At 38.4% G+C, this 27,897-nt stretch overlaps 1 protein-coding gene and 1 non-coding gene across 3 annotated transcripts; one reads left to right on the forward strand and one right to left on the reverse strand.

The window, feature by feature from the left end:
• Positions 1–263: 263 nt before the first annotated feature.
• Trnaa-ugc (transfer RNA alanine (anticodon UGC)) lies at positions 264–336 on the reverse strand. Its single transcript has one exon. It is a non-coding gene; the product is annotated as a tRNA-Ala (tRNA).
• Positions 337–6,511: 6,175 nt separating this feature from the next.
• On the forward strand, positions 6,512–26,057 carry Dnajc25 (DnaJ heat shock protein family (Hsp40) member C25). 2 transcript variants are annotated; one of them, XM_026391173.1, is made up of 5 exons: positions 6,512–6,896; positions 19,594–19,746; positions 21,699–21,891; positions 21,991–22,169; positions 24,864–26,057. In XM_026391173.1, the coding sequence occupies exons 1-5, from the start codon at positions 6,570–6,572 to the stop codon at positions 24,984–24,986; spliced, it is 975 nt and encodes a 324-aa protein (XP_026246958.1). In that variant the 5' UTR covers positions 6,512–6,569; the 3' UTR covers positions 24,987–26,057. The 2 variants fall into 2 exon arrangements, with proteins under 2 accessions (XP_026246958.1, XP_026246957.1); XM_026391172.2 differs by having other exon boundaries at positions 21,699–22,169.
• Positions 26,058–27,897: the final 1,840 nt, after the last annotated feature.

Genomic DNA, 27,897 nt, shown 5'->3' on the forward strand with positions numbered 1-27,897 from the left:
CATCAGAGTATAAATTTTCAGAAGAGTTTCTAATTATCTTCTATATTTTAGATATGTCCCTTGTGACATTTCCTTCTTCATCTTGTATTTTAGAAATTTGAGTTTTCTCTATTTTTCTCCTCATTAGGATGGCCAAGGGTTTATCTATTTAATTTATTTCCTGTCTTCAACTGATTTTGGTGTTGTTCTTCTTTTTCTAGGGCTTTGAGATATAGTGTTAGGCCATTTATTTGTTGACTTTTCTTCTTCTTTTTTTTTTTTTTTGGTGGTGCTGGGGATTGAACCCAGGGCCTTGTGCATGCAAGGCAAACACTCTACCAACTGAGCTACATCCCCAGCCCCTTTTTCTTCTTTTAATAAATGCACCCAATTCAACCAACCTTTATCTTAGTACTGCCTTCATAGTGTCCCAGAGATTTTGATATGTTGTATCAGTGTTCTCATTTACCTCTAATTTTTTCTATTTCATCTACTATCCATTCATCATTCAATTGTGTATTATTTGGTCTCCATTTGTTTACAGTAGCTTCTATTTTTTATTTTATCATTGATTTCTAATTTCATTCCATTGTAGTCTGATAGAATGCAGGGTATTATCTCTGTTTTTCTGTACTTATTAAAAACTGCTTTGTTTTAGAGAAGGAGCTGTGTGCTGCTGAGAAGAAAGTATATTTGCTCATTGATGGATGAAATATTCTCTCTATATATGTTTAGTCTGAATTATTGATTGTATTGTCCAGTTCTATAGTTTCCTTATTTAGTCTTTGTTTGGAAGAGCTGTCCAGTAGTGAGGGAGGTGTGCCAAAATCACGATAGAGTATTATTGTATCATGGTCTATCTGACTCTTGAAATTGAGATGGGTTTGTTTGATATACATGTTGCTCCATTGCTGGGGGCATAAATATTTATAATTATTATGTCCTGCTTATGTATACTTCCCTTGAGAAGGATGAAATGTCCTTCTTTGTCTCTTCTGATTAACTTTGGTTTGAAGTCTACTTTTTCTGAAATGAGAATGGAAACTTGTGCTTGATTATGCAATCCCCATGAGTGATAAGTTTTTTCCCATCCTTTCACCTTCAGCCTGTGGATGTCTCTGCCCATTAGATGAGTGACTTGAAGACAGCCTATCGTTGGTTCCCGCTCTTTAATCCGACCCGCCAGTCTGTGTCCTCCAACAAGCCCAGGCCACCAACATTCAAGATTACCACTGAGACATGATCTGCACTCCCCGCCATCTTGATCCCCTCCCTGGTTCTTGATCCCTCCCAGTCCCTCACCTGGTTGAATGTCCCCCCAGTGTAGATCCTCCCTTTGCTGGCCTTCACCTCTTTTTTTCACTTCATCTTCATGGAATATTTTGTTGAGAATGTTCTGTAGTGTAGGCTCTCCAGTTGTGAATTCCTTTAATTTTTGTTTATCATGGAATGTTTCATCCTTAAATCTGAAACTTAATTTTGATGGATATAAAATTCTAGGTTGGCATTCATTTTCTTTCAGGGACCAAAATATACTGCCCCAGGACCTCCTAGTTTTGAGGATCTGGGTTGAGAAATCAATCGAGATCCGAACTGGCTTCCCCTTATACATAATTTGATTTTTTTCTCTCACAGCCTTCAAGATTTTATCTCTATTCTGTGTGTCAGTCATTCTCATTATAATGTTTCTTGGTGGGGGTCTGCTGCAACTTTGTACATTTGGGGGTCCTGTTAGCCTCTTGTAATTGATTTTCCATTCCATTCTCTAGGTTTGGGAAATTCTCTGCTACCATATTATTGAAAAGATGGTGCACTCCCTTGGCCTGTATCTCTACTCCTCCATCCACTCCAACAACTCCCAAATTTGATCCCTTCATGCCATCCAACAATTCCTGGATGTTCTTCCCATGGTTTTCCACCATCCTCTCTGCATGTTCAATCCCACTTTCAAAATTACAAATCCTGTGTTCATTGTCTGAGGCTCTGTCCTCTAAGTGGTCCAAATTTATAATTTGGTCCACTGATTCCTTCATTTCAAGGATTTCTGCTTGTTTTTTTTTTTACTGATCTTTCTTTATTGAAGTGGTCTTTCACTTCCCGTATTCCCTCCTTGACCTCATTCTCTACACCATCCTTTATTTTATATATCCATCTAACCACATACAATCTGAACTTCTTCTAAGACACCTTCTCTACTGTGTTTTCAGAGGCTTCCATTGTTGAAGCATCTTGGTTTGTTTTGGGCGCTTCACTCCCCCATTCTTTCACGCTGTTTGTGTGTTTTGCCTCACAGAAATATGGATCCAAGGCAGTACAAATTCTAATCTGTAGACCCACAGCGTCCCCAAAGGTTTCCAGCACCTCACCTTCACTGGTGAGACCAAAATCAACAGTACCCAGTGTACACAATATACAGCCCTAAAACCAATAGCTCCCACCAAGTTGTCCACTGCTTTCTCGCACTAAACCAAAATGACAAGTTCAATAACTATCTATAGTACAAACAGAATACCTGTCAAAAAGATTTACAATCTCAAATGGTGGATGAGAGAACAAAGGTAGTGCAGTATACAATATTCATGAGGGAGGAAGAGAGAAGCCAGAAGTAAAAATTCTCAGAAGAGTGGAAGAGGAGCTGATAGAGACCGGCTGTTGGTTGGAGAAAAATTAGAAAGAAAATCCAAGAAAATAGACAAGAGAGAGGAAGAGTACGAACAAAGAGATACAAAATTAAAGACATAAGAATACAACAAAAATGCAAAATACCATTCATATATTATTGTCCTCCACACAGATGCACAAAAACCACCCTGTTCCAAATATGCTAGAGAGATCAGTGAATCGAAAAATAAAATAAATCTTGTTGGAAAGTCAAACTGTCTCTGTTAGTGTTCAACAGTTTCTCATCCCTGTCACTGACATTGCTCTGTACCAAACCCACATCAGCCCTCATAAACCCAGTCTCTATCCCACAGATCTGGGTTCCAGATACCCCAGGCCGGGCCATGCTGCAGTCTCAAGATCTCAATGCTGCTCCTACTTGCAGAGAGACACACTCATGTGAAGGAGCAACTCCGAGATGCAGCAGCAAGGTAAGGGCCACCAGCACTTGCAGCAGAAAGACCCCAGGCTCCTCCAAACCTGTAGACACCCCCACACTGGACCTGCAGGTCCCAGCTGGAGTCCCTAGACAGAGGCTTCTATGCTGGCACCCAGGCCCCAGGCCCTGGCTGGTGTCCTAAAAGAGTGCAGCCATGTACAACCAAACCGGAGTCTCTCCTGAACCAAGCCTCCAAGCCCCTGTAGCAGAGGTAGTGGAGGTGGTTGTTGGCAGTAGGCTGCATGTCAGCAGCAGCTGCAACTGCAGCTGTGGGGGCAGCGTCACCAGCAGTGTCCGTTGCAGGTGCATCTGGGATAGCAGTTTTGTTTTCTTCTTCCGCAGCAGCACCCAGAAAGAAGACCTTCAGGCCATTCCAATCTGGCAGCGGGGGAATAAGAGGCATCAGCAATGGCGGCAGCGATGTAGGCAGCAGTCAATTCAGATTGTTGTTTTTAAATTTTAAATAGTGTCTTTAAACTTTTTAAATAATTTGTATGATTTTTATATAAAGTACTAATCCTTTATCATATTTTTCTCTATCTACCTCCAATTAGTTATTTGTTCTTTAATATTGTGGATTTTAATACATACTCTTAAGTTTCGTGTAATCAATTTTGAAAAATTTTACCATTTCTCAACTTACAAATCCTTCTCTGTATCAAAATTTTTCTTAAGGGTTCACATCTCTTTTTAAATGTTGACTTTCATTTTGTTTCAGTGGGATACAGTGATTCACACTCAGGCAGAAGCCAGCCGCTGCTTTGGTATCATGCTAATTAGTAAATGCTCATCTCCCTATGCTTCCCATGTAAGATCTTACCATATTTCAAAAATGACTGTTTGCCTAATTTCATACTCATTTGGACAAAATGTAAATAGGTGTCAGCCTGCACATTAGAGATCTTTCTTTGAAAATCCTTTTTTTCTCCCTTAAAAAGAGTCAACTGTGAGGCTGTAGCTCAGTGGTAGAGTGTTTGCATAGCACATGTGAGGCACTGGGTTCGATTCTCAGCACCATTTATAAATGAATAAATAAAATAAAGGTCCATTGACAACTAAAAGAATATTAAAAAAAAAAATAAGGAGTCAACTGCAAGGGTTTGACTTGATCCTGATAGGAACAGTGCAGAGGAGTGGTTATTGGAACTGTTTTTTAGCATTCCTCTTTTGTTTACGCATCCAATCCTATAGATTTATTTTCTCTTAAAAAGATGCTTTTTTAATATTTATTTTTTAGTTGGATACAATAGTTTTATTTTTTAAATTTTCATGTGGTGCTGAGGATTGAACCCAGGGTCTCGAACATGCTAGGCAAGCACTCTACTGATGAGCCACAACTCCAGCCCAAAGATGTTTGGTTTTAAAGTGTTTCTTTCATGAATTCTGAGGAAGGTTAGGGAAAATATATACCATCATGAATTCTGGAATCCAGATATCTGCAACAGACAGTGCAAGAGTGAGTAGTACCCTCTAGTGGACAATGTTGGAACGAGCATGGTCTCTGATGGGACCCTTGGTGAGATTCAAGAAAGGTGAGTGAGTCCTCTCCCAAAATCTCTCCTCATCAGTAATTTTCTTCCCTCTCTAGTGGTCAGTAAGTAAACACTTGGCTTCTTTATCCCTAATGACCTAGCAGGTCCAGGATATAAACCCACTAGGAGTGGGTTGTGTGAGCTGTGTGATTTTTCTGCTTGCCCCAAATTAGAATGCTGGAAGAGTGTGAGAATTGAAAAATGAGTTTCTTTACAGAAGTGACTGAAAGAACTGAACAGTGAAGGGCAGCAGATGCGAGAAAAACTGGAGCTAGTACAGGCAAAATTCCCCCCCCCATTTTTAAAGTGAATTGATTTCAGGAGAGATAAGAGGTATTAATTATTTGTGAACAGTAGACATATATTGAGAAGGCAAAAGAGAAGTTATATTCATACAAGCTTGACCAAGAAATTGGTGAAATTGGCCATAAAATTGGTGAAGTTCCAGCACCATCACCACCTACCTCACACTAGCAGACTTGTGGACTGGCAGTCTACTTGCACTAAGATGAACAAATTTGTATATGGGACCAAAGGGAAGTTTAAGTGCAAAGCTGATTTTGAGATAGCTTTTTAAAAAATATATGTTTTTAAATATATGTGCATTGAAACACTTCTCCACTTTGAAGTGTTTCAATTGTAAAACTTCTTCCAATGTATGTGAATTAATTGTGCCTGTACTTGCAAATTTGCAAATGTGACTATTAATAGAATTCTATTTTGGAATAAGTATTTGTGCTTGACCCATCTCAAATTAACATCAAATGAAATAATTAAGGTTAAGTTTATGTTTATGGAAATCTTGAGTCCACGTTGATACTAGAAAGTTTTATGTATTCCATATGAGTTTCTAACACTGTTTATCACAATTTACTAATGCCTGCACTGACCAATCCCAATTACTAGAATCCTAATATAGCTGTGATCAAGTTGCTAATCACAAGTTATTATTGTTATATAGTCCCATGCAATATTTGGGACATGTTTATACTAAATTAATTGCTGTTAATCTGAAATTAAAATTTAATGGTGCATTCTGTGTTTTTTCTTGTAACCCTTTCCCCAGGATACGTTTGGCAAGATCTAGAGATATTTTGATTGTCATGACTGGGGTGGTGGTACTACTTACTGACATCTAGTGTCGAGAGGCCAGGGATGATGCTGAACATCTTACACTAACTAGGACAGCCCTCCCAAGGCGAAGAATTATTTGATCCAAAATGTCAATAATGGGAAGAGAACTAGAAGGTAATGGGGTTCCTGGTAGGCAGCGCCCAGGATTTTCTAAGTTCATCTTTTATTTTGGAAAGGGGTTAGAGAAAAAAGGTGTCCGGAACTGGAGACCTGGCTTTAAAAGCAATGCACATTTCTTCTTCGTCCTCGTTCTCTTCCTCCTTCTCTTTCCTCCATGTACATTTCTTCTTCTCTCTTCTTCTTTTTTAAAAAATTTTTTCCAATTTTTAAAAAATTGGTGCACTATTTTGGGATTTGTTGTACATACTCGTACATGCACACATTATAACAATATAAGTTGGCTAGTATATCACTCACGTATCTTCTTGACGCTAAGGCGATGCAAAGAACCCTAGCCCCTACTGCAGCTTATGAATCGTGAAGTGGAAAAGGTTGCACGCGAGGGCTGCTGAGCTTCGTGGACTGCAGAGCGCTCTGCACCCACTAGCTAAGTGCGCCTGGGACACAGAGACCTCATCCAGGTTCGGCCGAGATCAGGCCCTCAGCCCGCAGAGGCTAGGAAGGGCGTTGGGTAACAGGCCGGAAGCGGCTGGCGGCTGAGGCGTCCTCTCCCCTAGCAACCGGTCGTGAAGGAAGTGGAGGCAGCAGCCGCAGGGTGTGCGCCTGCGCGGAGGCACCGCCTACAGACACGTCAGGGCGTCGGAGCCGGGCGCGTCGCGGAGTGCGGGAGCAGCTGGCGTGGCGGAGCCGCGAGCGAGGCCGGGATGGCAGCGCCGCAAGCTCGGCGCTGGGGAGCCGGGGCTGCCGGCCGGCGCCGGTTGGTGCTGCTGTCGCCCCTGCTGCTGGTGCCGCTTCTGGCGCGGCCCGCGGAGGCCCTGGTGGAGGGGCTCTACTGCGGCACGCGGGACTGCTACGCCGTGCTGGGCGTGAGCCGCTCGGCCAGCAAGGCGGAGATCGCGCGGGCCTACCGCCAGCTGGCCCGGCGCTACCACCCGGACCGCTACCGGCCAGAGCCCGGCGACGAGGGCCGGAGCCCGCGGAGCGCCGAGGAGGCTTTCCTGCTGGTGGCGACCGCCTACGAGACTCTCAAGGTGAGGCCTGTGAGGACCGGCCGCGGGGAGCCGGTGGTCTGGCCCTTCCGCCCTCGTGGCGGGGTCCTATGTGACCCCCGGCATCGGGAGCGGCCGCCACCTCGACCTTTAGGAGGCTCACATTTGCCACGTGGCCCTGTGAAAGTCAGCTTGGCCCACTGACCAGGGTGGGAAATGGGAAACTCCTCCGGCCCTGGGGAGGATAACCGGCCCCCTCCTCTTTATAAACAGTCCTTGTTATGGACAGCACTGCTGGGCATTTTATCATTTCATGAAAACATGCTGATAATATGCTGCTCAGAAAGCAGCATATTGACACCGATCATGCCAACTTGATATGACAAAGCGACACTGCTCATGCCAATTTGATATGACAGAAGGTTGGTTTCTAGGGATGGTATTAATGATGACACTTAGTTTAGGTTTAAGGAACTAAAAGAAAGACAATGAACAATCTGTCAGAGGCCAGATATTTGACTCTTGGCTCTGATACCCCCCCCCTTCGTGACCTTGGATAGCTATTTCTTCATACCACAAAAAAGGCCAGGCATGATAACTCCTCACAGAGTTATGATGGGGATTTATTGACAAGCGCGAGAAATCCCCCAGGTAGGACCCCCAAATAGATGCTTAATGACTTGGGCTACAAGACTGAGAATTTCTAGCAAGAAATATTTTTCGTATGTGTTTTTATTTGACAAAGGTTTTCTTGTGTACTATGGGAATGAGGGTGGGGGAGATTTACCCTGACACCATTTTTTTTTCTGTTACTGCAAAGATCAGACCATATGAGAAATCACCAAGAATAAATCACATTTGATGGAGCTATTACTGCTTCAAGGGCCCATCGTGCTAATTCAACAGCAATTAAAGACTGTCTTCAGTGTCCCTCCTTTAGTCTGCTTTTTTGGTGAGCGAGTACTGGGGATTGAACAAAGAGTCTCTCCTGTGCTAGCCAAACACTATGTGAATGAGCTACATCTTCACCCCTTTTTAAAAAATTTTATTTTGAGGCAGGGTCTGGCTAAATTGCCTAGTCTGTCCTCAAACTTGCTATCCTCCTTCCTTAGCCTCCCATGTAGCTGGTATTACTGGTGTGCTCAGCCATGTCTAGCTTACAGTCTGCTTTTAATGACTATTTTGACTGGATATACTATAATGTAACCATGGATCATTTCTCCAAATTAGGTTTATGGAGTTGAAAATACTGAGAGTTAGAAACTCTGTACAGTACAGTTTGGGTAATTAGGAATTAAAAAAAAAAAGTGTTCTTGGTTCACTAAATTCTCGATAGCCTTGGTTTGTAACTTTTATTGGCAATTAACAGGAGTAGGTGAAGAGTTAGGAAAGTGCTTAGGTCAGAGGGCATAGGTGCCCATTATTTAGGGTAAAAAGTGATTGATGACAGACTTCAGAAAAGAAAGGAAGTCTTTCCACTGGGGTAACCCAACATGTTGAAGCGTCATCCTGTTTTTATAGAGGAAAGATGTTAGTGCAGACAGCCAGCCGCTGGTGAAGCTCCAAAGCTCTGAGTGCATGGGGAGCTCTGGACAGATGGAGAATTTCCAAAAGAGAGGGCAACTGTTGTCTTCTGGGTTTTGAGGGGTTGGAGATGGGTAAGTTTGGCTTGAGAATGGTGAGCATATTGGTAAGAACATTGAAAACAAGTGCCATGGTTAGGGAGGAGAAATTTGTACCAGGAGGTCCCCCAGGACTCTTAATATTCTTGCCATTTTCTTAAAAAGCCAGTTTCAGAGGACTGATCTGGTGAATCTATGTGGTTGCTTTTATAGGGGAAGAAACCTCTAAAGTGTTAACTAATAAAAATCTAGATAAAATAATTTGTCCACTCAATAACAAGAAATGTTTAGGCAGTTAAAACTAGTATTTCTGGAGGAAAACACTTCTGGACTCTGACAGGATGTTTGTAGTAGTTATAAACCCTTCCAACAAAAATGAAGTTGTACTGCTGGAGGAGAGAAGCCTGGAGATGTTCTGTGGCTCCCCAACTGTGGCACCACCCCCTCCACACACACACTTTCTTATTGCAAGAAGATAGAAATTATTTGTGAAAGAAAGGGAGTGTCTTGAGTAGTTTGGACCTTTGAAAGTCAGACCCAGCATAACTGATAAAACTCCTGTTTAGAATTTGTAAAGATGAACATAGATTCAGCTTGGAGTCCCTCCCAAGATCTGTTTTCCTCATTGCAGATGAGGAGATAAGGAAAAGGACTTTGCTGTGTATGGGAGAAGCTATTGAAAACAAACAGGGTGGCCTGATTTAATTTCTGTCATAATGGAGAATTGTGAAAAAGTTGCCAGAGAATATCATTTCTGGGTCATGCAAAGATTTAATAAATTCGGGTCATCCAATTTGGAGGACCTCAGGTTTTAAGTTATCCCGTTGACGCTCGGGTGATGCAATCACTATTTTGCTTGAAATGGTCTCCTCAAGCTGGCAAAAGGGTTTGTGAGGGATAGGAGTTCCTGATGACTTTTGCTAGGAGCAGGTTAGGGAGAATAGTGGGAGAAATTGAGCTCTACTGGCTCCAGAATAAAAATGGCATTTATAAGCCTGTCTCTGTTGATAATAAATGCTATCACTAAAATGGCAACTGTTTATATAAGGCGTTGGTGGATTTATGACTCTGAACTTGTTTTGGTCAAATAAAAGCTCTTTTGAGAAAGAGACTTTTTCTCCCAGTACTAGAGATTGAACCCAGGGATGTTGTACCACTGAGACATAGCCCCCTTTTATTTATTTATTTTTTTTTTTTGAGACTGAGTCTTCTTAAGTTGCTGGGGCTGGTTCAAAATTGAGGTCCTCCTGCTTCAGTACCTGAGTTGCTGGCATTATAGGCATGCACCACTGTGCCTGGCTCTAGAGATTTTTTTAGATGGTGGTTATTGAATAATAAATATATACTAACATGATTTAAGTGTAGTTGCTAAGACAAGAAAATATGACACTCAAGTTATTACTGTATCAGCAATCAAAGATTGGGCTCATGCAGGGAGAGGTTGGGGAAAATCTGAAAAAGAAAAATAAGTAATAATGGAAAGATGCTTTTGCCCAGTCATGCTTCATTCCCATTCCAAATAATTTACAATTCCAGATCTCAGCAAGATTTCAGACCATAATGATTTCATACACTGTTGTGTAAGTTAAGACAGTGCAATAGTACTTAGCATGTTTGACTATCAGGGTTCAGGGAATTCATGGACTTTGGAAGTTAAGTAAACTCTCACAGTGTCAACATTGAATCTTACCAGGTGGAGCACTCTAGTCCTGCTTACTGCTTTCTTGTTCTTTTGCCACTATAGCACTTATCACACTGCACCATGAATATTGAGTAGCCCTTCTCCTCTCTGCTAAACCTGGCCTCCTTGTTTTCTGTGTGTATATCCATAGAGTCTAGCACAGTGTCTGGCACATCAGATAATGAATATTATTCATTTAAACACATCTGGAAGCAGATTCAAATAGAATGGAAATTGAAAGTGAATTTTGGGCATTTGATATTGTTATGTGCAATCTATTTTGCAGTTCCACCCACATTAATTGTAATGTTAAAGAGCGGCATAGATGTTATGAATGAAAAATTTCCTGTATGAGAGAAAAATTGCATTTCTTCTTTTAATGCTCTGGGTGGTTTTTCAGTGAGAACTATAATCATTTTATAAAAAATCTTTTTTTTTTTTTTTTTGGAGGGGGGTTACTGGGGATTGAACTTAGGGGCACTTGACCACTAAGCCATATTCCTAGCCCTATTTTGTGTTTTATTTAGAGACAGGGTTGTTTAGCACCTCACTAAATTGCTGTGGCTGACTTTGAACTAGTTATCCTCCTGCCTCAGCCTCCCCAGCCCCTGGGATTACAGACAGGTGAGTGCCCCCACTCCCGGCCTTAAAAATCATTTTTGAATGTAGTTAAAAATTGGATGAAATGGATGAAACATGAAAAATTGCATAAAAATTAGCAGATGCAGGAATAGCTAGAAAGGATACCTAGAAAAAACTGATAGGAAATGGGAAAGTAGAAGAAATTGGATAGTAGTTTGCAAGATCACAAGAGGAGAACACAGAATAATTCTTGGGAGTATTGCTGGCATGAAGGTTATCTGTAAGTTGAAAGGATATGCAGAGCACCTTGTACTCCAGCCTTGAATTTGAAAGGAGGGAGATTTCACAAGGGCACTTCAGTTTCTTTTTATCAATCTAATGTGGCAGTGCTTTAACCCTTAAGAAGAATTTGGCAAAAAGGGGATTCTGAACTCCCTCCCCTGCTGTGTTATTGTTATACCTTAGTTCATTCTTTTACTCAACCCTTTTCTCTAACCAGCACTGACATGGGTGCTGAGGAGGAGACCATAACAATGGATAGAAAAAGTGCAGTTCCTGACTTTAAGCTTTTAACCCACTTTGTCCCATTGCTCCATATGTGAAACACCTAAAAAGACCTATATTGAGCAATAAATATACCACTTATGGTAACTTTGAAATACTATTAAATTATTTGTTATGTTTGCAGAATTGAAAACTTGGGATTTAATGGGTTAACCCCCTTAACAGAGGCAGATATACTTATTGTTTGGTTATTATTTATTTAAATTATATAATAAAAGTATGTGCAGATTATATTGTGCCATGGAGAGGAAGCAATTATTTATTCTTAGGGGGTTAGAGAACAATGTACTCTTAGAGCTGGATGAATCTAGAAAAAAGTTACCAAGATTGAAGGTTACCAAGATTTAAGGGACTTGAGCATGTGAGAATTTTGGTATCCATGGTGGTCTTAGGACCAGTCCCCCGAAAATAACAAGAATGGCTATATTCATGAAAATATTATAATATGTAAATTCTAGTATAGTTTTGACGCTGGTAAACAACTAGATTGAGAAAGTTTACAGAGTATAGACTGCAGATAGTTTTTATTTTACATGTTTACTCCGATTGGGCATGACTATCTGGAACACTTGAGACCTTTCTGGGTTTAGCAGGAAGGAGTAATACATTTGATAGTGATTTCTCCCATGGCCCAGAATGCTGTGGTAGCATGTGTAACATTTACATTCAGCTGTGAAACCATAAGCGTTGTTTATTTTTTTAATGATTCCTTAATTTCAGCTGTTATGTCCTACTTATGGCTGAGGTTGATTATGTATCAGATGTGTTGAATTCTGGTGTTGACTACCTGACATCTGATGTCATCTGCAACTAATCAACCAATCACATCAACTTGAAAACTACTGAACTGAGTAGTTGGCATTTTAATTTAGCTTATATAGATTTACCATGGGTAAATGGAACATTTCGAGATAACACAAGTGCATAACTTTATAGACTTCTTTTCATGCTTCTGCTGTTTCTAGGTTGGAAGCCTGTGAACTTCGTGGGAAACAGTTTTAGGAGATTGGAGCGTAGTTTGAGATCAGATATGATTGACCCATAATTTCTTTTCAGGAATTTGAATTTTATGTTTTGAGTAGTTACCAGAGGTTTTAAAGTGATGAAATGACACAATCTTAAGTTTGTTACAGAAAGAAAACTCTGAGAGCAATGTAGAGAATGGGCTGGGGAGAGCAAGAAGGTATTCTTGACTGAACTCATTTCTGTATTCTTCCTTTGGAATCTCATCTTTCCTCTTTTATAACTTGAGAATCTCTTAGTTGATTCATTTCTTACTCCATTCACTTAATTTTGTTTCTTGTAAAGCTACAGGTGCATTTTTTTTCTTTCTTTACTATTCATTGTATTTACTTCATCTCTCTTTTATTTAAGCTATCAGACTAACATGTGTACCAGCACACATACTGGAACTATTCTTTTAACAAGTGGAAAATGGCACTCTGATTATCAGATCTGATGGCTGCTCTTCATTTCTTCTTCTTGCTGGAACTCTTTGTGGCATTTAGTGTTGTTTACAATTAAGTTCAAGGTGTCCTGTCTTGACTTTCTTGATGTAATTTACTATTATTTTTATTTTGTGATGCTGCAGATTGAATCCAGGGCTTTGCCCATGCTAGGCAAACACTCTACCTGAGAATTACATTCTCAGCTCTCTTTTCAGTCTTTAAAGTCTTTTTTCTGCCTGATCCATAAACATTGCTTTTCCTTGGAGTTCTGTCCTCTGTATATTTTCTATTTTCTAAGCTTTTCCTGACAAAACTCTACATCTTTGACTTCAGTCACTGCTCTTAAGCTGACCACTTTAAAACCTGCATGCTCTCCAGACTCATGTTTCCAGCTGCCTCTTATCTGTAGCACAGTTATCATATGTCTGAAATCAATCAATCATCAATCAATAAATGTAAACTTTTAAATTTATTTTTAGTTGTAGATGTGCACAATATCTTTGCTTTATTTTTATTTATTTTTATGTGGTGCTGACGATCGAACCCAGTGCCTTACACATGCCAGGCAGGCACTTTAGCACTGAGCTACAATGCCAGCCCCATGTTAAATGTAAACTTTAAAAGAGGTTATAATCATGACTCTCATACAAAAACAAAATGAATAAATAGCAGAGATTTTTTTAACTCATTAATTAATGAGGAAACCTGTAAGGTATTAAAACTAGTTCAAAAAAAAAAGTGTTCCACATTTGTAGTCATAGGGAATTTTGGAATACCTGTAAAACTGACTAATAACTACAAGGCAGTAATCAGCTGCATTCTACTGGACAGAGTTTGCCTTCCTGAGAACAGGAGTTATTTGCATTATTTCCAGTTTTCTATAAGTTACTTCTTAATAGAATTAAAGTAGGTTAATCATAGACAGACAAAGATAATCTTTGGAGGCTCCAGAGATTGAAAGGGTATCTAGTCAGTTTTCACTCCCCCAATTCAAAATTTCCCCTCACATCTTCTCTACACTTGCTGTCCTCTTCCTCCATTGTTTATCTTAGCCAGTAACATGATCCATATGGTAATTGTAGTTGGAAATTTCAGTATCATGCTCAACATTTCCTTTGAGTCTTTTGTGTGCCCCTTTAATCATCAAGTCTTATTTATTCTACTTCTTAACTATTAAAAACCATTTCTCAAACCAGAGATTTGAAAAATTATGCTCTATATGTGTAATATGAATTGTAATGCATTCTGTTGTCATAACAAATTAAAATTTTAAAAAAATATTTCTCTCTTATTCCACTTTTTTTTTTAGAGAGAGAGAGAATTTTTTTTGAGGATTTGTGAAATATTTTTATTAAGTTTGACCTATGTTTACTTCTTTTTAAAATATTTTTTTATTAGTTGCTCAAAACATTTCAGTGATCTTTTACATTTGATTCAGTTGGGGTACGTAATCTTATTTTTCCACGTGTACAGATTGCAGGATCACATTGGTTATACAGCCGCGTTTATACATAGGCCCATACTAGTGTCTATTGTATTCTGCTCCCCTCCCCTCCCCTCCTCTCCCCTCCCCTCCCCTCCTCTCCCCTCCCCCTCCCCTCCCCTCCCCTCTTTCTACCCAATCTACTGTGACACATTTCTTTTAATTTTTTTTTAGTTTTCGGTGGATACAACATCTCTATTTTTATTTTTATATGGTGCTGAGGATCGAACCCAGCGCCCTGCGCATGCCAGGTGAGTGCGCTACCACTTGAGCCACATCCCCAGCCCTCCCTTATTCCACTTTTAATAATGATACTGGAATTGTCTTTCAAGAGTACATCCTTCTAGTCAATCCATTTGTTCTCATACTTTCAAACATTTCATTTTTGAATATCACAAATGACAACACCCTAACTCTGGCATACATATAAAATCCTCTTTGGTAAGAACCATACTTACCTTTCTAGATAAGTGTACTAGTCTTTTCTGGATTTCCTTAGTGCTCAAGCTTCACTGAATACTTATGTTCCTTGATGCTCCAACACTTGGTGTTCCCTTTGCTTGTAACAAGTTTCATATCTTACTTGATTTAGGATCTAGCTCTCCTCTCATCTCTTCTGTCAGTCCCATTGTCCCAGGCAGTTGGTTGGTCCTTTATTCCATAGCAAATCAAATTATTGCTTGCTAGATTCTTCTTCTAGATGGGTAGGTTCTTAAGGCCAAGACCTTGTCTTTGTGTTTTTGTTTGTTTTTAACACAAGGCTGATAACTTGTGTCATTATTTGCTGAATTGAAGTGACAAAGGTTTTTGAAAGTTCAGGTGACCAAGTAGATGGTGATATTATCGGAAACAGGGAAACAAATTTGATTTTTGAGCATGTTAAATTGTAGGTATTTATATTGTGTTTAGAAAATATTCAGGACATAGTTGAAAGGAAGCAGGAAAATCAGATGCTCACTAGAATATTGGTAATGATCCAAATCATGGCAGTCATTGAGAATGAGAAGATAGTTGCTCTAGTGACTGTTGGCTAGGGAACAAGAAAGTAAATGAAACTGATAGTTAATTTTCTTCCTCTTCAGTAGGATGTAATGGCTTAAAAAAAATTCAACATAGATTATATTTCCTAAATATCGTGTGTGTGTTTGTGAAAGAGAGTGAGATTCTTTTAAAATTAATATATATTTTTAAGAGCTCGTAAAATGATTGTTTTTATATATTATTGATTCCTAGCATTTACCATCCCCACATGATTTCAACACTCTGTATAATAGAAAATTTTGATGTAAAACTGGCTGCAATAATTATATTATTGCAACTTATATTTATTGAGATCAAGCTACTCATTTCTTGGAAGGGCAGGAACATCTTGTTTTGCCTCTGGGGAAGGGATGATTGTTTTCATAAGAAAAGGAAGGATTCAGTGCTTTCTTTGCTTGTGGGTTTCCTCTTGTTCACTTTTGATCTAGATATTGGTGGTTATGTTCCAGTCCTCCTGCATATGCCCAAGAGGATTGGGAGTGGATGGACACCAGCAGAAGCACCATTTATTCCTGTAGAGATTAGAAACAAGGAGTTTATTACCCTGCTTATCAAGGCTCAGGACAGAGAGGAGGAAGATACAAGTATAAAGTTTTTGGTTTTGGAAAGAAGTTGGAATCTCCTGACTCTGGGACCTTAAGATCCACAAAATTGCTGAAAGAAAAAGTACTACCTTATTGAAAGGTAAGATATTAAACTATTTTAAGGTTTAAGCTATTTTAGGCACATTAGCAAATTTTTGTAAACAGTGAATCAAGCAGTCATTTCTGCCAAGCAAAAGTTTTTGTGACATAATTACCCATCCAGCCTTGCTGGTGAGATGGAGAGAAACCTGTGTGGCTGGAGAGATGTATATAGTGAAGGGGAACCTTTATAACATTTCACTCATTTTTGAAATGACAGTTACTGAATGCCAGGCACTGTGGTAGGTCTTAGATATACAGAGATTAATGAGTTACCCTATCTACTTCCTAGAAATTTTTATTCAAAGAACAGAAAAAACTGATGCTTACAATGTGATAAGTGCTATGATAAATAGATACTAAGTATAATGAGAGTGGTCCATGGGTTAGCGGGTAGCTTAGTGGTAGAGTGCTTGCCTAGCATGTGTAAGGCCCTGGGTTTGACTTCCAACACTGCAAAAAGGAAAAAAAAAGAGGGGATGTGTGGAAGGGGGAGGCCCTACTCTGTCTGAGGCATGTCCTAAATGATTAACAGGAACTCATGAAGTTGAAAGAAAGGATGGGCTTCAAGTTAGAGAGATTTATATGTTCCAAGACATAGGTCTGAGAAAGGAAGCTGTACTGGAAGAACATGCAAAATGCCAGAAATTGCTATCTGAATGTTTGCTGTGGGTAGAAGAAGGGGAGAATGATAAGAGATGTTTGCTAGGAGGTAAATTGGGGCCAATTGTGGAGGACTTCTTACATACAAAGGAAGTTTTAAACTATAACTGGTGGGAAGCATTGGAGATAAATAACAAAAAATGTGGGACTACCTTAGCTCTAAGATGGGTTGGAGAAAAAACTGTGGTGTTATAGTAAGACGCCTTAGCTCTCTAATTGGGTCCCAAAAAGAAAGATGTTCTTATTATCTTTTTTTTTCTTTTCTTTCTTCTATTCCTGGTATTCTTGTGTTTTAAATTTTGTAGGTTACTAAAGAATAGAATTTTGACTTAGGCTATTGAGATCTACTAACTTTTACCAATTTGTGTCAACTTGGAATACCTTCTAAATTGAATGCATACCTCAGATTAAAGATCGTTTTCATTTTGGAGAGAAAACTTTAAGTGAAAATTAAATAAGTTTGAATAAATGCTATGACAAAGAGGTGGCCAACTTTCTAGTTTCTTAATCATGACCAAAACAGGCTCATAAATTTATTTTCTTCCTACCTGAAGTAAAAAACTATTCTAAGAGAAGTCAGACTTGATCATGAAAACCTTTATAGCAATTAGGTAGCTTGAGAACTGTGGGGCCCTGAATAGACCCCACAGACTCTGGTTGCAGTAGAAAGCTAGTCACAAGGTATAGATTTTGGAGTTGCTGGTCTGGAGCATTAGTTAACCTTCCTGTAGGAGGAGCTCGGGGCTTGGTAAAGTCACAAATCTGAAAACAGTGAGAAGACGGTGACCATGGGGGACAATCTGGGTGAAATGCTTGAAGAGGGATGGCATCTGCATACTATGGAATGTGACCTTCATGAAGAGAACAAAGAAGGGAGGACAGCCACAGGACACATGCCTTCCACTACTGGGTTTCAGTGACACTTGAAGTCCTTGCTGTGTGTATAATGGAGTAAGCCACCCAAGCCGGGTAAATGGCTTTGTGTAGACAGGGCTGCTGGAAACTCAGGAATTCTATCTCAAGTCTGGTGTTAAGTTTCAAAGTACATGTGATATAGTTGAAGCAAGAAGAATCATGCTTGAAGTAAAACATTTCAAAAGGCATCTGCTGGAATTGAAAGGCTGAATTGAAAATCAAGAATTTCAAGCAGGGCATTTCTATAAAGTTAGCCTAAAAAAGCAAAAACTGAAGGGAGAATGGAAAAATTCTGAAAGGACACTTTAAAGTACTCAAAAATGAGACACAACAAGACATGTGGGCTTTAGCTTTTAGGACTGTGTGACCTCTGTGGATTGGCTCTTTGAATTTGGCGGCACACGCCTGTAATCCCAGTTATTCAGGAGGCTGAGGCAGGAGGATTGCAAGTTCAAAGCCAGTCTCAACAACTTAGTGAGACCTTAAGCAACTCAGCAAGACCCTGTCTCAAATAAAAAATACAAAGGGCCGGGAATGTGGCTCAGTGGTAAAGTGCCCCTGGGTTCCATCCCTTTTACTCAAATAAATTATTTTTTTCAGAGCTGGTTGATACAAATTCAAATCTCAAGTGTAAAATGAAATTTAAAAATTTTAACTAGCATTCCTTTTTGTCTGGGTAGTATTTTAGGTGTATTTTAAAGTTGTCAGCAGGAATTTACCTCCAGAGAATCTGCCTGAAGTGACAAGGCACTAGATTAATTTGAAATGCCTTCAGCTCAGAACATGCAGCTTTATTAATGATGAATAGTTTAATTAACAAGAAAATCTTCTAACTAAAAAAAGATTTTTGCTTTTGTAATGGTTTCTAGAATTCTACTCATGTATAGAGCTTAAAGAACTCATTTTGGTCTTAGTCCTTTGGCATTTTTCTTTTAAATGGGACAAGTTGAAAAACAGGTTTCTTGTGGGATACAAAGCAAATTGTAACCTACTTTAGTAGCTCCTTAACTTGGGTAGCTCAGTAAACACTGGCATTTATCTCTGTTAGAAATAGGTTAGAATTAGATATTTTAGGAAATGTTTTATTTGTGAATATTCAGGACAGCTTTTCAGAATGCCATAGTTAGTTCAGTGAGTTTGTGAACTGGGCTGTGACAATGTATTATAATAGTAAAGCACTACATATTTGTAACATGTTTATGTACCATATTTGTAACATGTTTATGTATGTCATTTGATATTTAAAACAATCATGTAAAAATATTAGGGCAGGCAGTATTATCTCCTTTTACAAATGAAGAATGAGGCTCACAGAGGCTTAATATTTTACCCAGGTTCACAAAGCTAAACTTTGACCCTTATACTACATTGATGTCTCAGTGTTTTTTGTTTTTTTTTTAAAGAGAGAGAATTTTTTTTAATATTTATTTTTCAGTCTTTCGGCAGACACAACATCCCTGTTTGTATGTGGTGCTGAGGATCAAACCCTGGTCGAACCCGGGCCACACGCATGCCAGGCGAGCGCGCCACCGCTTGAGCCACATCCCCAGCCCTCTCAATGTTTTTTGAGATAAGCATAGTTTTGTAGACCCAGATTGGCTTCATCCATTTTTTGATCTTAATCCTTGCTGTCAACATAAGACTTTCTATATAAGGCTGGAATGTGAATATGAATATATGTAAGAGATAAACATTTTTTCTATCAATGGTAGTTGAGTAGGTGTCAATATTCTCTTACATTATAGGAACATGGTGCTTATTAGCACCACAGCATTAGCTAAAAAGTCATGGTTAATTGTTGTTAAAGTGTGTGTATGTTTTCCAGGAAGACTAATAATAAAAATTTGGAATATTTTTATATTACAATTATTTTATAACTAATATGAAAGTTCTGGAAACAAATTTATGCATTGGGAAGTTTTTTTTTATTTTGACAATTTTAACTTTTGTTTGGAATAATCTTTCATAATTATAAACTTCTAGGTTTGACTTAAATTATAAACTTAGACCATTTAATGAAATGTCCCATGCAATTGGAAATCTTGTCATTTTTGCAGGATGAAGAAACACGAAAAGATTATGACTATATGCTGGATCATCCAGAAGAATACTACAGCCATTACTACCATTACTACAGCAGACGCTTAACCCCCAAAGTGGACGTTAGGATAGTGATTTTGGTCAGTGTGTGTGCTATTTCAGTGTTTCAGGTGTGTATCTGTGGATGTCTTTCAATGTGGGTGTACATTGCCTACTCTTTTAAAAACAGCTCAAGTACCTTTTTGTAATATTTGACTTCTAGTTGAGATTAAAATTTTTGAGATTAAGTTTTGAGTCCAGAAAACCTACCATCCATTTGTTCTAGCAACCAACAGTGTTAGAATCTTTGTCAGTGGGAAAACTAAGTAACTGATGATAAATGTAGTTATGTAACTATAAAACCCCCACAGAATGCAAATCTTTTCTCATGTATTTGCCACATAACAGCTACATTATATCATTTGCCTCTCTAGTACTATTCAGTGATTTCCCATGAATTTGGGAGAAATAAGAGCTTCTAATTATGGCATAGCAAGTCCTGGCTCCCATCCACCAATGCCAGTAGAACTCACCATTGTAATAGTTAGAAATGTCCTGCATCGTTCCACATGCCCCCCTACAGGTGCTTCTGCTCAGGTTGAAAACCACTGATAGATTAAAATAGGTATAGTAACTTTTTATGTTGCTTTAAAATATCACAAAAATTTAACTGAGCCTATAGCAAGTTTTCCTTGTTGTTATTGTTACACTAACTGCTGGGAGCCACGGCAAAAGTATTATGATACATGGCACCTTTGGTTTAGGTGACTGCCAGCTAGCCATTGAGATGATATGATTATGTTAAGATTTACATTCATATGGAAATTGGACTCCTGCTGTTCACCGGGACTCATGTTAAGGGACTCCCGGAGAGTTCCCATTGGTTGGGGAAGGATAGTAGGAGGGAATTTCCGGGGGAGGTGGGGGGGGCCACTGGGGGCCCCGGTTCTGGTGAGGACACACACGTGTGTCCACCTGCTTGTTAGCAGGGCGCACACGGGGACTGGCGGCTTTTTTAAAAATAAAGCTTTGTTCCTGCTTGAGCGGCTTGTGTTTCTGTGCCCAGCCGGGTTGCGGCACTAACCACACCTGCAGTGTGCTCCTGGAAATGGAAAAGAACAGTGAGAGGACTAGAATAGAGCATTTTACTAGTTTGAAAATGACTTCTTCAGATTAATTCCCAGAAATGATTCTCAACTGCAATTCACGTAGTAAGAGAATTCCGTTACTCTTTGGTCAAGGGAAGAGGGGGCAGGAATATCCAGGAAAAGTGCTAATTTTATTAAAATTGTGAAAGAAAAAACCCAAACAAAAATTAGAATTCCCTGTTGAAGATATATTTTAAATATATCATCTTCCCCCACTCCTTTCGAGGGGGAAAACAAGGATAATTTTACTTTTTTGTTTTAGACATTGTAATACCCTACTGGTTTTTCTTTGCTATTTCTAATAGATTATTTGTATACTCTTTCAGAATATTAATAGTATCACTGATGTATGCATTTAGTAAAATGGAAACTTTGAAATGTATAGAGGTACTGAGGAACAAGCCTTTTTCTGACAATAAAACCCTTTGTGGTAGAATTTATTCACGAAATTAAATGTTTTCCTGTCCAAATACATGGAGTTAATATGTATTTGAATCTTTCAGTTCAGAATTGAATAAGCATCACTCTGATATATGTAGATGGTGTAGGAAAGGGATAAAAATGAACCTAGTTGCCTGTGTCTGCTACATTCCAGAAATTTTAGAAACTAATTTTTTACCATCTAGTTTTGGCCATTTAACTTTTCCTCTAGTAGGTGGTTGCAGTTAAAGAGAAAGAAGGGGCAGGGAATGTAATTGAGGGGTAGACAGCTTGCCTAGCATGCACAAGGCCCTAGGTTTAAACTTCAGTACTGCAAAAATACAAGAGAGAAAGCACATGCATGTCCACTGATGATGTAAGATCTTTGAGATCCCTGATTTTAATCAGAATGGAATTTTTGGATGATGGTATTCACCAAGACTCTCTACTATTGCTTTAGTATAGATGAATTTTATTAATAAAAGTGACTTATTTTTCTTTGTTAAATATCTTAGTTTTTCAGCTGGTGGAATAGCTACAATAAGGCAATTAGCTACCTCGCCACAGTGCCCAAGTACCGTATCCAAGCAACTGAGATTGCAAAGCAGCAGGGACTTCTCAAGAAAGCCAAAGAAAAAGGCAGAAATAAAAAGTCCAAAGAGGAAATTCGTGACGAGGAGGAGAACATCATAAAGAACATTATAAAAAGTAAAATAGATATAAAGGGAGGGTACCAGAAACCCCAAATACGTGATCTTCTCCTGTTTCAAATTATCTTAGCTCCTTTTCACTTGTGCTCATATATAGCCTGGTATTGCCGGTGGATTTATAATTTTAACATCAAAGGCAAAGAATATGGGGAGGAAGAGAGACTGTATATCATACGTAAATCTATGAAGATGTCAAAGTCTCAGTTTGATAGTCTAGAAGATCATCAGAAAGAAACCTTTCTTAAACGGGAGCTCTGGATAAAGGAGAACTATGAGGTGAGTAGTGACACTACTGTGGGTTTAGTGTCGCCCCCTCACTAAGTCTGGGTTATGGATACGGTGGGATACAGAAGTGTATGAAATCCAAGAGTTGAATAATGAAAAGGTTATTTTATTAGTAAAAGTGTGACTGTAATTGGGCAGTGGGTTTTTAGCCTGTAATTTGCCTTTTTATAAGGTAAATTTCAAATTCAGCTAACACTGAGAAAAGGTCAGATTTGTTGTGTTAATCTGTAGAGTAATGATGTGTGTGTTCACAGGGGTGTTAAACAACTTTCTGTTAATTGCACTAAAATTTGGTCCTTTCCAAGTTTTCTTCTACCACGTGGCCTGCGCAGTGGTTTCATTAATGAGGTTCTAGGCATAAAGTTAGTTAGAAGAGATCGAAATAAAAACACAAGACTCAATTACCTTATTTCTATTGCTAGGTCCGAGACGGCTCCCCTCTCTGGTTTGCTCCTCTAAACTGCAGGACAGCAGGGATTACTCAGGGCTAGCAGGAGAGAGAGAGAGCCTGCACGCCGGGGACCAGCCTTTTATTGGGGAACAAGAGATTCAGGGGAGAATTCCATCCAATGAAGGTTGAGGGGGGGCTGCACTCCAAGGTCAGGGTCAGTGATTGGGTCCCCTGGGTCAGTGGTCAGGCACACCCCCACACGGATGGGCTCTCTCATCAGGAAAGGGTCTTGGAAAGCTTCGACTTTTGCCAAAGTGCCTCAGGCCCTTAACAGGAGGCACCTGATCACGTGTGAGAATGGCTTCCCACATTTTCTTTGACAGAGATTTAAAAAAAAAGCAAAACAGAGAATAAGAGATGGAAATTTTGTTGAAATACTCTTTGAAAATTATTGACCCCAGAACCTTCTGCATAGTAACTAATCTATGTATGGAAAATTTTATTTTACTTTATTTTTGGTTCCAGGAATTGAGCCCAGGGGCCCTTAACCTCTGAGCCACATCCCCAGCCCTTTTTTTTCTTCTTTTTTTTTTTTTTTTTAAAGAGAGAGTGAGAGAGGAGAGAGAGAGAGAGAGAGAGAGAGAGAGAGAGAGAGAGAGAGAGAGAGAATTTTTTTAATATTTATTTTTTAGTTCTCGGCAGACACAACATCTTTGTTGGTATGTGGTGCTGAGGATCGAACCCGGGCCGCACGCATGCCAGGCGAGCGCGCTACCGCTTGAGCCACATCTCCAGCCCCCCCCAGCCCTTTTTTATACCTTATTTAGAGACAGGGTCTCGCTGAGTTTTTTAGGGCCTTGCTGAGTTGCTGAGGCTGGCTCCAAACTCGAAATCCTCCTGCCTCAGCCTTCTGAGCCACTGGGATTACAGATGTGCTTGTCTTATTTTACTTTTAAGTTGACTTACTGTAATGTCATTAAACTTCATTCATTTTATTAAATGTTTTTTATTCTGTACTTCTCAGTTACAAAAGTTACTTTGAAGTCATCACCTTCTTCCCCATGGTGCAAAGGGACAAGCAGTTCTTGTTACTATAATTGTCCTCAAATTTTAAGTTCTGAAATACAGTTAATTCATTAATATGTTAAATGTCAAATAGAACACACTGAAACTATCAAGAAATTTGAGAGATATTAGGTTTTTTTTTTTTTTTTTTTTTAGTTTCAAAACTATGTGAGGTCCTAAGTATATTTTATTGAAAGTAAAGTTTTGGTCTAAATTATATGTAACCATTTACTTGAAGTTTCCAGATAGACATCTGGAAACAAGTAAATATATTCAGCCTGTTTACAAATAAATGGAAGGTTAAGATACTATTTAGGGGGCTGGGGTTGTGGCTCAGTGGTAGAGTGCTTGTCTAGCATGTGTGAGGTGCTGGGTTCAATTCTCAGCACTGCATATAAATAAGTAAATAAAATAAAGGTCCATGAATAACTAATAAAAATATTTTTTTTTAAAAGATACTATTTAGCTCTCAAACTATTTGAAAAGTTTTCTCTTTTAGACATAATACTGCCTTTCTTAGATTGCTGTACAGAGCTGAATTATCTTGTTATTATGTCAGGTTATTTTAGTCATTGCTTCCTAAAATATGGAAATAGTATTTATTTCTAAAATTTGATGTAGCTATGAAACTGGATATGGCAACTTGTCTATTTAGTTTCAATTAGCATCCATTTGTTCTTAACCTATATGGCTTATCTAGTTTTTGGAGACTTCAATAATTTTTTTTTAAACTAGTGATTATCTTTGAAGATAAAAGTAGGTATAAGTTTAGTTTTGAGCAGATATATATTTAAAGACAATTTGTTCCTTAGTTAAGGTCAACAAATCTGAAAATCATCAGTTAAATTTACAACATACCATGTTAAAAATTATTGATGCTTTAATATTGGAACATTAGTTGTAGAGAGTAAATGTTAAGCCATTTAAACTCAGCTCATGTATGATTTCAATATGGAAAAGAAATGCATTTCTAAGTTGTAGAATTCAGTGACAAAAAAAGAAGTAGTTGTTCTTGTACAGTTTGTTCTTTTTTTTATTTAACACTGACTGTTGTAATACTTAATTGCTTAGCATTTGTAGATGAATGGTCTTCAGAAATCAAATCAGTCAATATATTCTTTGGAATCGTTTACCTAAGTTATATTTGAAAAGTATAAAAATGCAATAAAGCTAATGGCAAATGTTTCTCTTTGCATTGTAAAGTCAGTTAGTGTTATTTATACTTATAGGTTTACAAACAAGAACAAGAGGAAGAATTGAAGAAAAAATTGGCAAATGACCCAAGATGGAAGAGATACAGGAGATGGATGAAGAATGAAGGGCCTGGGCGGTTAACTTTTGTAGATGACTGAAGATTGATGGAATGCTACTGTGCCAAACCTTAATTGTGATATTATTTTCGTAACTATTTCAGAAATGTATCAACTGCTCCTCAACAGTGACTCAAATTCCTTCAGCATTTGATTAAACAGAATAATGTAGAAATTTCAACTTTTCCTTAAAACTTTATACATAAGACATGATTGTTCAATTTTTATAATCTATTTGTGGATTTTGTTAAAAGATTTGACATGGAAATTTATTAGTTGCCATTTAAAATTTTTATATGTTTAGTTAAAAGATTTGACATGAAAATTTATTAGATACCTGTGAAAGATTTTTGTGTTAAGTGTTTATTCTTTAAGAGTGCTTCCTTATTCTTTGTCATAGTGCCACATTTTTCTGCTTTCATGGCCTCTATATTTTCACTGAACATAAAAAAATTAATTATATTGTAATATAATTATATCATTTAATTATATTACTGTGTCTTTATGGACACAAATGTCTTCAGCAGAATGACTCAATTGTCATATTGTCTTCATTATAGTCATTATAGGATTGAGATGTGTTCAGAATAATCTCTCTAGGAGAGTCTTCCAGAATGTCTTTATGATCTCCACTCCACCCCAGTCGTAATAGTACTCTTAATAAGATCGGAAACTCTCCAAGAGAGTGGGTCTGCCTCATGTCCTTGTAGGATGATCTTTATTATAGTCTCATTGTAGGACTACAGTTACTCAAACATTTCTTCAGAAGAGGATCTTGTACGAAGATCTTTTGTACCACAACATTGTTTGCTCGCTCACTTTCTTTCTTTTCAATTAAAACAAAATGGCTGGACAAATAGCGCTAAAAAGTTGTTCATAGTTTATGAAGCCCTTGAGCAGTGAGAAATCCATTGTACATGAGTGTTTACATGCATTTAAACTAGAAAGAAGATAAGCATGGCTGTATACTGTTTTCTCAACTACTGAAATATAAATGTTTTTTAATGTGAAAGCTAAAGTAAATGACACATAATTTTACTGAATCAAGCATGATACTATACCAGAGTATCAATACATATTTACAATAGTGAACCAATATTCCTGTTGAAGGATTTATGCCATTGCTTCATATTAATAAAATGGTTGCAATATATCATGTTTGTTCATATGACATTTAAAAGATTTATTCACTGGTTTTGTATTATATAATTTTTAAAATATTAGTGTAGCATAGGAGACTTAAAATTCCATAATTAGAACCTGCCTAATTCACATAGGACTAAAGTAGATAGATTATCTGTGATCAAGAAATGTTATGAGTATTTAAGTTAAAAAGGCTACATAATTAGTTGAAGATATCTTAAATTTTTTTTAATATTTATTTTTTAGTTGAACACAATACCTTTATTTTGTTTATTTATTTTTATGTGGTGTTGAGGATTGAACCCAGGGCCTCGCTCTACCGCTGAGCCACAGCCCAGCCCGAAGATGTCTTAATTTTTAAAGGATTTGGGATGTCTTCAGAAATTGTGTATGAAATGGATCATATGGTCTCAGATCACTGTCATACGGATTTCTAATTAGAGGTTCCTCTTTTAATAAGAGCAAGGTAGAATAGAGTAACTCTGACTTTGTAATCAAATACACTAAGGTTGTCTATGGGGCCATTTTTCTGACCTCTGAATCTCCTTTTCTTTAGTATGAGGATCCTAACTATTTCACACAATTCTTGTGAGAATACTCTGGCATATATTAAGTGCTCAGTAAATGTGTGTTCCCTTGCCTTCATAGTGAGCAGGAAAGAGGAAGTCTCATTTGTTAAAATTCATGGTAAGGAGAGTGTTCTAGTACAAACTTGTTTCTTTTTTCTTTTAATAAGTATTAGAATTTCTTACCTTGAGCAGATCACAGAGCTAGAGTGAAAAAGTGAAGTCCTTAGCGTGGGAATTGGCTATTTTAAAAGCAGCTGCCTGCCCTAGTTGACTCTGGGGTGCTACATGAAGCAGCTGACAACAGAGGAGAGGAAGGAGAACTTTCAGAGATGATGACAGTGAATCGCCCTGCCATAGTCTAAGTTCTGTATTTGGTGAAGGGACACTTGAGAAAATGAGCAGCAGAACAGTTGCTCAAGAAGATGTGGTAGCTGTAAGTTCCACCACCTCCCAAAGACCAAAATGCCTGTGGACATCTGTAGATTCTTTCAGCTCCTGATTCATTCATTCAATCTAAGGCTCTAAAAGTACAATAGGTAAAGGAAGTGAAATTTTTAAATTGTTTTGTTTTGAGGGAACAGGGCCTCAGTATGCCACCCAGACTGGCCCTGGACTCATGGGCTGAAGCCTCCTGAGTAGCTGGCACTACAGATGTGTGCCACTGCGCCCAGCTGAATATAGTCCATTATTATTACTTTAGGAAGCTACAGAAGGTATACATTATTGCAATTTTAGGATAATATTGGCAGAAGGAAGTACCTTCCCACTGTATCATTTTTATGGAGAAGAATGATTCATAAACCTTTTCTGGAAAAATAAGTCACTATGAAGAGTGGAGAACCGCAGATCAGAGCAGAAACAAATGAAGCACTTGTCTTTATAAGGGCATTGACATTTCTAAAAAATACTGACATTCTTGGAAACTGGGGATTTTAAAGTTTTTAGCTTAATCAAGGGAAAAAAAAGTAACATTTTAAAAAATACTGGGGATCTGTGCATTTTAACTGTAGAGAGAAGGAACGTCCCCATGCCTCACCTCTGTTCAGAGTTCTGGAAGTCATTGTACATGTGGGAAGGGCCCCTCATCCTCCAGGTGGGTGGTGACTTCTCTTGAAAGTTAAGATGGAAATTCTTGTCCCCACTCCCATTTTCTGTGATAATAGATCGGTGACTTCACGTTCCTTGGAGGGTGTTACTTTCTTCCTCTCTAAAGTCAGAGATGTGCTGCACTATCTGACTGT

This window comes from Urocitellus parryii, chromosome 4 (assembly GCF_045843805.1).
Source record: "Urocitellus parryii isolate mUroPar1 chromosome 4, mUroPar1.hap1, whole genome shotgun sequence".
NCBI classification, from domain to species: Eukaryota; Metazoa; Chordata; class Mammalia; order Rodentia; family Sciuridae; genus Urocitellus; species Urocitellus parryii.

Excerpts from the sequence above, each read along its gene's own strand:
- Dnajc25 (XM_026391172.2), top strand. The coding sequence starts at position 6,570 with ATGGCAGCGCCGCAAGCTCGGCGCTGGGGAGCCGGGGCTGCCGGCCGG. Across the intron at positions 19,747-21,698 it reads GTGCTATTTCAGTGTTTCAG|TTTTTCAGCTGGTGGAATAG; the intron begins GTGTGTATCTGT and ends TAAATATCTTAG. Across the intron at positions 22,170-24,863 it reads GGATAAAGGAGAACTATGAG|GTTTACAAACAAGAACAAGA; the intron begins GTGAGTAGTGAC and ends TTATACTTATAG.